General features: G+C 33.7%; 1 protein-coding gene across 1 annotated transcript; it reads right to left on the bottom strand.

Annotated features, from left to right (window-relative positions):
• Positions 1–4,165: 4,165 nt before the first annotated feature.
• Positions 4,166–10,562, bottom strand: LOC128169706 (dedicator of cytokinesis protein 7-like; the record flags this gene model as incomplete). The annotated part of the gene is made up of 6 exons (XM_052835800.1): positions 4,166–4,722; positions 6,404–6,559; positions 6,727–6,836; positions 9,984–10,127; positions 10,206–10,351; positions 10,472–10,562. Coding segments are annotated over 6 exons (702 nt in total), but the record flags the coding sequence as incomplete, so codon positions are not given.
• Between the last annotated feature and the right edge of the window lie 855 nt (positions 10,563–11,417).

Raw genomic sequence — 11,417 nt, forward strand, 5'->3', positions numbered from 1 at the left:
AGTGCCTGTATCGCATTTAGGCAGTAATATGTTATCTTTTGTTAATTCTTTGTGATGCGGTAAATTGCCGCATTATTTGTCTTTATTTCAGTTCTGGGATAGGAATTATTCTATGGAAAAGGGAGGAATGTAGTACGGACTGAATGTTATTATGTAACCTGTACTGATCCCATGTATGTTTCCCGTGTTTTGCCCCTTACGCGTATGTGTGTGAGTGACGTCATCAGTTTCTGTGTAGAAGACGAAGACTCCATTCCTGTGTGTAAGCACTAAAACTACTCTGTTGTACTTTGACCTGCTGTGTGAGGTCTGGGGCTGCTGTGTGCGCCTCACCTTGTCGGAGACTCGCTGCTGTGTGCGCCTGTGGACGTATCATTGTTTTGTGTACTTTGTTTATGTATTTCGGATAATAAATGTCATTACAACATATGTAAGTTTTAGAAAAATGTCTGCTGCAAGAAAAGAGGAAATAAACTGTAATGTACATTATGTTACAATCTTTGTTATTCAACAACATTTTATCTGAGATAAATTCCATATATAAATAGATTACAAAATCTTATGAATTATGAATAATGGAAATTTACTGGAAAAATAGGCATGTTTATTTTATTCTGCATTCAAATTCATTACTTTTATTTTTATTGTTTTATCATTATTCATTATTTTATCACATGCTGCGCTCGCCCCAACGTTCGCACCGTAATACATACTATTTTGATAAAATCAAAGTAATACCACAACATTCAGCATCTTTTTTAACTGATATTAGTAACAAATTTGAATTATTATAAATACATTATATTAGTTTTACTTAGCTTAGGTGCAAATAACTTTACCGATATAAGCTATGCCGCATCAATTTACATTTTTTTTATCAATATTTGAAAAAACAATACTAAAAGAAAAAAAATTATTTCCATATATATTATAGAATATTCCTTTCAGCTAGTTGGACCTGAAATCAGAGGCTGAATTCCATTCTTAGCAATTTGCATTTCGTTTTTGTTTTCTCACTTTTTAAGATTTGAAATATACGAAATTTGTGAAGTCGAACGTGAAAAATATCATCAGAAAATTATCTCCTTTGCGCCGAACAGTATTTCAACGAATAAAAATAAGTAAATTTTCACGTTATGATTTTTTTACCAATCACAAAGGAGAGAAAGTGCACAACCCGGAGAATGTAAATTATTTTTACAAGGAAGATGGTTATTTATAGCATTAGGCGTTGAAATCAAAATTCATTTGCGTTTTTGATGAAGGCCGTTTGAACTAATTGTTACAAATGTTATTTGTTATTTATTATATGTATTGTCACAGAAAAAGATGTTTAGTAAAATAGAATTTTATTTTAAAAAATAAAAAAAATTGAAAAAGAGTTTCACAATTTTCTATCACTAAAGGTTGCGATTACTTGATGATAAAAATGTTGTTCAAAATATATTTAAATACATGTAATAATCTGTGTTTAGTGGAACCTATGTACGAAATATCTGAGTAAAGCTCCAAAATAATGAATATACACATGTATCAATGATCTATAACTAATACATCAAATTTCTTCACTACGGTCGTAGATAGCAAGTTTATGGCTTGCCTAGATGACCGAGTGGTTAGCTTGTCACGCATTGCAAGAAAAGTGGGTTTCGTAGGTCGAGAGTTCAAACCCCGGCCGGGATGGAAGTGAAGCGCCAATTTTGTGAATTTTCCTCCGCTGTGTATGTAAATAGCTTATTACATGGTGTGTTTTTTTTGGTACATGCATAATATTTTAATCTGTTTCATGATATTTTCTTGTGTTACTTTGTGATATTCTCCCCATATTAGCATATTGTCTTTGAGTTTGATGAGTGTTTTATACCTTTTATTACTCTCTCTGATGTTCGTAATATAATGACATTCATCAATTTTTTTTTTCAATGAATATATTTAATGTCAAATTGATCCGAAAAGTTAGTCCCAATGCTTTTAAGCTTTGATTTATTTTATTATATTTGATTATTGCATACTAATGTAAATAAAAGGATGATATTCCAAAGCACAAGTCGGTGGCCTCTTTTTAACAATTTATTATTAAAAATAACAACAATGTTTTTTGATTTTCAAACGAGAGCAAATAAAATTGAAATAGTATTAATGTCAATTGTTCAATATGGTCTTATGGTATAATGAGTGACGTATAAACAATGATTTTTATACCCATCAACAGTAAATCATTTTTGGTGTGTAAACATGTTCTTTCATTGAATATTAAAATAAAATGGGTGAGTTTTGGTTTAATAGAAGGTACATATTTCAGGAAATGAAACGGATCGAAAAGACTTGTTTACATGCCAAGTGACAGTGTTTATCGCTAAAATCTCAGTACTTATGGAAACACTACAAAAAATAATAAGACCCGGTGAATATACAATTAAAAAAATAAACCGCATGTCTAAAAGTTCACGGGATACAAACCTGTTTATGTGATCAAATCTTGTGAAGTCCTAGGCATGTTAAAAAAAGAACGCTTTTGCTATTCTATAGGATCAAATAATACATGAAGTACGTTGTACATATTTCATTCTATTGTTTATCCTGAATTAATTAGGATTTCCATAAGGGAAAGTACATGCAAAATACAACATTTAGTTTATTATTGTCCATTAACTTGGAGCTATAAATCACACCATCCTTTGGAAACCATGTTTCAATTTTGATATGTTTACGATGATGCCTGTCTGATTATATACAATCATATTGAAATTTAGCATTGATACACTAACAGCGTATCTAAACTTTAGCATTGATACACTAGCAGCATATCTTAACTATAGCATTGATACACTAGCAGCATATCTAAACTATAGCATTGATACACTAGCAGCATATCTAAACTATAGCATTGATACACTAGCAGCATATCTTAACTATAGCATTGATGCACTAGCAGTATATCTTAACTATAACATTGATACACTAGCAGCACATCTTAACTATAGCATTGATGCAATAGCAGCATATCTAAACTATAGCATTGATACACTAGCAGCATATCTAAACTATAACATTGATACACTAGTAGCATATCTTAACTATAACATTGATACACTAGCAGCATATCTGAAATTTAGCATTGATTCACTAGCAGCATATATAAACTTTAACATTGATAAACTTACAGCAATTAAATAATGTACGTGCACTTTAACCCTGAGCAACTCTTTATAATCCATTAGTTCTACATCATTTTTATTATCATCTCACAATTTCTTATAGCGCAAGTGAACAAAGTTAACATTACGACCTTTTCCTCTGATAAATTTTCTCACACTGAATACTAGTATGCCACTTATTTAAAGATTCGATTTGTTCAAAGACTTTTACATGAAAAAATGAAATAACTCGCTGTGGCCTTCAACTCAACATTCAGGTATATCGACAACGTATTATCAACTAACAATTGTTATTTCCATTCTTACGTTGACTGGATATATTTCAGTGATTTTGAAATAAAAAAAACCACAGAGTCTACGTCATCTGGTTCACATTTTGATATTTTACTTAAGATCAACTTGGATTGAATTCTGCAAGTGGCAATCCAACATTCGTTTTAAATATTTTCAATATTCCCAACAACCAAAATGAATTTGAACTACCTAATTTATACTGGATACCTAAACTTCATAAAAATCCTTGGAAACAAAGACGCATGGCGGGTTCAAGTAAATGTTCTATCAAGCCTATTTCTCTCTCCTAACATATAAGCAGCAGTAAAGGAGAAACATCAAATATTCTGTCAGTTTCAGTCACTGTAGGTTCCGACTAATCAATAAACGGGGCGTGTAGATTACAGTCCTGTCAGTTTCTATAAAGTTATGAATTAGCATTACTGGTAAGTTTCCGAAACAATTACACGAAATCATTCTCGGTAGATGTAAATATATATGATTACATCAGGGTAAATATCTGAATCATAATTGTCTGTGTTTTGATATCTGTACTAGCTAGAAACATGAAAGGCATATTTATTTGGGCTAAGGTCATGAAATACACTGTAAATGATTATTAACTTTCGTTCGTTAGTATCAGTACAGATATGCTTTAAACTTGCATGTTGAAAAGTGGTCATTGAAGGAAAGATCTGTGAACAACACCCTTTTTTGTAGGAAATAAGTAAGCATTCCACTGGAAAAGGTTTATTGGCATCTTACATGTAGTACAAAAGCATATTAATCAAAATGCACAAATAAAAACAAACATATTGCACTAAAAGTAAGTTCATCTGGTGCTTTATAAACATCCAGATAGTAATTATGATACTAGTCTTATCAAATTAGCAGCCAAAGCATCTCCAAATAAATATATCTGATAAACTCCATAACAATCTCCTGACAAAATGTTATTAAATGCATCAGTCTTTGTGAATCTTGATTACTATTATATAAAGTTTTTTTTTAGAAAATTAATATTCTTCAAATTGAATGTCAAATAAAATGACAATTGATTTGTTCACTTAAAAAAGATATAAAATGTCAAATTCAACTATAACATCAGATCATTTTTACACAGGATCTTTTAAAAACAAACAATATAGAAAGCTTTGACAGCTATAGATCTAATAATTAACACAGCATTTGGAGAGTCCATCCTTTTAACAACTTTCTGCTGCTCTATTCTGGTCACTAAGTTTTGGAAGATCCTGATGACTTGTGTTTACTGGGTGACTCTTTGTTTCCACTGTAAAGAGGGATAACAAGCTGGTTATTATATAAACAATGATTCCAGCATGATTCTAAATGTATATATATTATATGGAATGGACAGTACATTAGTGTTCATATTATGATTCTTAACAAGGATTACAATACCAGGTAATTGTCATGTGAATTTTATATTTCGATATCACTCATTTTAGCATAAAAGCTTGAATGAAGAAATATCAACACAGTTTGACATACGGCCTGTGGTGCTTTGTTAAACCCTGCTGCCAGTCTGTGGTGCCTTGTTTTGAGTGCGTGTAAAGGGAGTTATCACCTGTGGTGCTTTGTTTTGAGTGTGTATGGGGAATTATCGTCTGTGGTGCTTTGTTAAAAGCTACTGTCTGTGGTACATTGTTTTGAATGTGTATAGCGAGGTACCAACTGTGGTGCTTTGTTTCAGTGTGTATATAGAGACAAACCACCTGTTTTGTGTTTTGTTATGACTGTGAATAAGACTGTGCTGGTACTTTGTTTTGAATGGGTGGTCAGAGATGTATCACTTGTGGCCTTTGTTTAGAGTGTATATGGGGACCTACCGCCCGTGGTCTTTGTTTAGAGTGTATATGGGGACCTTCCGTCTGTGGTGCTTTGTTTTGAGTGTGTTTTTAGAGATGTAACACCTGTGGTCTTTGTTTAGAGTGTATATGGGGACCTACCGTCTGTGGTGCTTTGTTTTGAGTGTGTTCTTAGGAATGTACCACCTGTGGTCTTTGTTTAGAGTGTATATGGGGACCTACCGTCTGTGGTGCTTTGTTTTGAGTGTGTTCTTAGGAATGTACCACCTGTGGTCTTTGTTTAGAGTGTATATGGGGACCTACCGTCTGTGGTGCTTTGTTTTAGAGTGTGTTCTTAGGAATGTACCACCTGTGGTCTTTGTTTAGAGTGTATATGGGGACCTACCGTCTGTGGTGCTTTGTTTTAGAGTGTGTTCTTAGGAATGTACCACCTGTGGTCTTTGTTTAGAGTGTATATGGGGACCTACCGTCTGTGGTGCTTTGTTTTAGAGTGTGTATAGGTACATAACCCCCATGGTGCTATGTTTGTAGTGTGTATAGGGATGTACCGTTTGTGGTGCTTTGTTTTGAGTGTGTATAGGTACATACCGCCTGTGGTGCTTTGTTTTTAGTGTGTATAGGGACGTACCGCCTGTGGTGCTTTGTTTTTAGTGTGTATAGGGACGTACCGCCTGTGGTGCTTTGTTTTTAGTGTGTATAGGGACGTACCGCCTGTGGTGCTTTGTTTTGAGTGTGTATAGGTACATACCACCTGTGGTGCTTTGTTTTAAGTGTGTATAGGTACATACCGCCTGTGGTGCTTTGTTTTGAGTGTGTATAGGTACATACCGCCTGTGGTGCTTTGTTTTTAGTGTGTATAGGGACGTACCGCCTGTGGTGCTTTGTTTTTAGTGTGTGTTTAGGAATGTAGTGACGTACCGTTTGTGGTGCTTTGTTTTTAGTGTGTGTTAAGGACTGTTTTTAGTGTGTATAGGAACGTACCGCCTGTGGTGCTTTGTTTTAGAGTGTGTATAGGTACATAACCCCCATAGTGCTTTGTTTGTAGTGTGTATAGTGACGTACCGTTTGTGGTGCTTTGTTTTTAGTGTGTGTTTAGGACTGTACCACCTGTGGTCTTTGTTTGGAGTGTGTATGGGGACCTACCGCCTGTGGTGCTTTGTTTTGAGTGTGGCAAGGTTGGAGGAGATGTAGGGGAGTAGTTTGTCCCGGACACTGTGGTAGTTCCGCTCCAGTTCACGCTGGTACTCCTTCTGATCACTGGAGATCAGAGATTTGTTCTTGTGGAGGGCATCACTACATCTGTTAAACACAAAATAAACTCTAATGTTCATTCAAATCAGATTATTTGGTAAGAACATGTAGTTAAGTTTTGTGCGATTCCAAAATTCTAAATCATACAATAACAATAATCATAGGTGATAGCTGTCTAATAATAACATCAACATCAGCTACTGTGTTGTACATACTTTTTGAGGAAGTCCTTGAAGCTGAGACGGAGTTTATTTCGGTGGCGGACATCTTGGGACTTGTTTTCTGGGCTGTCTTTTAGAAACACCACAGCCACCTCCACTGGACCCTGAACAAAGATAAGATTGTTCTGACTAATGCTCAATGAAGTCTAATATCTCTGTAGTAAACAACCCTTCAGGTTGAAGGCGGAAATCTTTGTAAGAGATTTGTTTTCACTCAAGTCAAGTCCTCCAGGTACAGAGGGGACGTTACAATGAAAAAATCTCAAAATGTTTGTCTTATATCAATCACTCGTTTGTGATAGATATTTGTACATTTTTTTAATAACTGACTTAGAGTAATGGAAATAGAACCTAAGACAGACGGTGTAGAGTGAACCGGTATCACCTGCCACGTATTTACCGCTTGAAAAAGTTTTATCTTCTATAGGTTATATCACAACAGCTCAAAGATCTAAAGGTCAATGTTGACATATTTAAATGTGAAGTGAGCTCAGTGTTCTGTTACATCATTATCTCATTCAGATATCATTGTATTTCATGTTATTGGGGCACATTGTAATGTACCCTATAAGTAAAACTTGTGTACTGTTCCCTCTTCCACCAAACATTTGTCATACATGTAAAATCTAAATTTATAAATTTTAGATTAATCAGAAATATTCCAAATTGTTGCCTTTCACGTAAAAAATATCCGAATGTATTGAAATTATTTTTTAAACATAGGTAATCACAGATTACTAAGCTCACCGAGACGAGGCATCACCTTTATGAGGCATCACCTTTATGAGACCACCTTTATCATATTATATGAAAATTATACTTTATGATCTTGGATATTCCTGGATTCTGTTTTGACACAATATCGTTTATCATCTGTTAAAAAATTGTATGATAATCATATGTTCATTTCATACGGTATCATAAGATACAATGTCTTACAATAATATAAAATACAATATTGCATCCTATCATACTTACAATTTATATCATATAATACAATAAAATACTGTAGTCAACAATGATGAGATATGATACTGTAACATATGATATGACATTGTATTGTGTTATGATTAATTGTATTTAATCACATAATAGAATAACATAATATGTTATACAATATCGTATTATATAATACAATATTATATCACATAATACATCATAATATTGTAACATAGGATATTATATTGTAAAATATAGTATGATATCATATTGTCTGATAATGTATCATATTTGATACATAATAGGATATTGTATCATATGATACAATGACATTTGATACAACATTGTATTATATCAAATGATACAATTTCATATGATATAGTAAAATATTATATAATACAATATTATATTATACAAATTGTATCATATGATACAATGATATATATTACAATATCATATAATACAATTTCATGTGATATAATCATATATAATATAAACCAATATCATATAATACAACATTTTATGACACGATGTTAATATATAATATAACAATATCATATAATACAATTTCATGTGATAAAATACTATATTATATAAACCAATATCATATTATACAATATCGTATGATACAATGTTATATAATATACAATATCCTTTCATACCATATAATATTCTATATTACAATATCATATGTAACAGTATCTTGTGATCATATAATAAATGAATAATATCATATCATATTATACAATATTGTATCATAATATACTATCCTACACATAACAATATCATGATACAATATCATATCATAAAATATCAAAAAAATTGATACAATATCATATCATATCATAACTTTTTCCATTATAACATATGATATTATATTGTATCATTATGATATTAAACAATAGTGTATCATACCATACAATAATTTATCACAGGAATCATGTTATATCATTTAACAACAGGAGATTTTTTATCATCCTTGATAATGGAGATCAGGCTCTGCATCCGAAGCTACATCTGCATTTCATTTATAATATAGTTAAATCAACTATGCAAGCTATAATCTATAAAACATGTGACCTGTTCCAAAAAACTAAACCTCATCCAGCATCCGAAACCTTTGGCTCAGATTCAGCATCCATGCCTTTCAGGTGCATCAGTATCATAAGACGCATCACCCATGCAAGTTTGGTGAAGTTAGGACCAGTAATAACTAAGATATCATCATCAGAGGGCACCAGCTCTTAAAACCTTAACCTCCTCCAGCATCCAAAACCTACGGCTCAGATTCAGCATCCATGCCTATCATGTGCATCTGTATCATAAGACACACCTGCATCCATTCAAGTTTGGTGAAGTTAGGACCAATAATAACTAAAATATATTTTTTAGCATCCTTGATAATGGAGATCAAGCTCTGCATCTGAAACTACCTCTGCGATTCATTCATATTAAAGTTTAATCAGCTATGCAAGTTTAAAATAGTATTATTATCTATAAAACATGTGACCTGTTCCAAAAAACTTAACCTACCTTAACCTCAACCAGCATCTGAAACCTATGGCTCAGTAAGGCATTCAAGCCTGTCTTGTGCATCAGTATCATAAGACGCACCATCCATGCAAGTTTGGTGAAGTTAAGACCAGTAGTTGCTAAGATAAAATCATCAGAAGGCACCTGCAACAAAAACTTTAACCAGCTCTAAAAACCTTAACCTCCTCAAGCATCCGAAACCCATAGCTCAGATTCAGCATTCAAGCCTGTCTGGTGCATCAGTATCATAAGTCACACCATCCTTGCAAGTTTGGTGAAGTAAGGATCAGCAGTTACTTAGATATTGCTATCAAAGGGCACCTGCAACAAAAACTTTAACTTGCTCCAAAAACCTTAACCTCCTCCAGCATCTGAAATTTAGGACCCTGATTCAGCATCCAAGTCTTTCAAGTCCATAAGAATGTCCAGATGCATCATCCATGCAAGTTTGGTGAAGATAGGACAAGTAATAACTTAGATACAGGACCTGCAACAAAAACTTTAACCAGGTCCGGATGCCGACGCCGAGGGTATAGCATAAGCTCCCCTTGACTTCGTCTCGGTGAGCTAAAAACAATACCCAGACATTTGGAGTATAGTATTTACCTGAAGAAATACATGAGCATTGAAATTTAAGGGCTTAGAATGATGCTTATATTCTAAATACTTCAACAACAATTCATAACCTTATACTCTGTTACTAAATATATTATAACTACATAAACATCTGTTTTTTGTTACTATATATAACTACAGCATTACTATTTATAACCACTGACCTGGTTTACGGTGGTCCCTATACAGCCTTGTAGCACCATCTGGAGAATTTTGGTGTCGGGTGGTTCCTGGTAGAGGGCCACAGCCAGTTCTTTTGTCTTCTTCTGAATGTCCTCTATAGCAACCTCGATAGGGGTTAACAGTACCTAAAGTCAAAGGTCAGAGTAAGAGGCTGACATCATGAATGTCGGGTTCCGAGTTTGAGTGGGTGAGGACTAGTTTACCTGATCATGACTGATGACCTGTAGCCGAGTCTTTATGTAGGGAAACATGTGGCTGGTTGTAAGAATGGTCTTCCTCTTGTGTTGTTCATGTATCTCACCATGTGCCCGCCCATCTTGCGTGAATGGTGTGGCAAATACAAACCTCTCTGTAACACATGAGATTATAGTTTAATATCTTTAACATCCTTTCCCTGTAGCATAAAGTTATCCATTACATAGATTAACATACAAAGGAACCATTAGCTATAGTAAGCTCAGATGCTTACTGATGTTGTTATTCCTTTCAAAGTATGTCACTTTGGTTCTATACTCATACAGGTCAAAATACGGCTCCACGTAAGTGATCTGGATGTAGGCCTGGACAAAAGAAGAATGGAAATTAAAAGTTTATATGTGTCAGTTTTACTTGATAAAACAGACTAAACTAGAGGTACTGTGAGCAAGCTCACAATTGATACCCCCCGCTAAGAAAAAATTCATAATGCGTATATTTTTGCTATTATAGAAAATATTGGATGAATCTATTTCACTGTCCATTTTCTATAAATAACAACTGCTCTATTTTTTAAAACTGTTAATGCTGATAGGAGTAAACAAACCAATTTCTATCCTTAAATTCCATTTTATTTTAAGTTATCTGTTAATGTTTGAGGACATTTGCATTCTTCTGTTAACAACCATGACTCGAATCAAACAAAATCCACATGTCAAGCAGCCATTTTATATTCAAACATTTTGAATTATTAATATACTGAGCCCGATTTTTTTCGAATTTTTTTTTCCACACATTTTTTTTCCCCCAAAAAAATTTCATCGTGGCAGGCCATTTTCAGAGAGACGGGGATAAGAATCTAAAAATAATTTTATGTGGCCTGGGAAGAGCAAGCTTTGTGTCAAATTTTAGCTTCTAATATTTCCATTAATACAAGACATGACACAGAGAGAATTTAGCATTTTTGAAACAATGACATTGAATTTCCTCAATTGACCTTGGCTCAAGGTCATGACACACTCTTTGGTCATAAGCAATATTTGTGTGAAGTAAGAACATTCAATGCTTCTCAATAAGGAAGATATGGACCGGACACAAATTTTGCACTTTTTCTGCCAGTGACCTTGACCTTGCCCAAATGACCTTGGGAAAAGGTCATGACAAGGTCATGACACACCCTTAGGTCATAAGCAATCTCTGTGTGAAGTAGGAACTTTCAA

The sequence above is a fragment of the Crassostrea angulata genome, unplaced genomic scaffold, assembly GCF_025612915.1.
Source record: "Crassostrea angulata isolate pt1a10 unplaced genomic scaffold, ASM2561291v2 HiC_scaffold_185, whole genome shotgun sequence".
In the NCBI taxonomy this organism is placed as follows: Eukaryota; Metazoa; Mollusca; class Bivalvia; order Ostreida; family Ostreidae; genus Magallana; species Magallana angulata.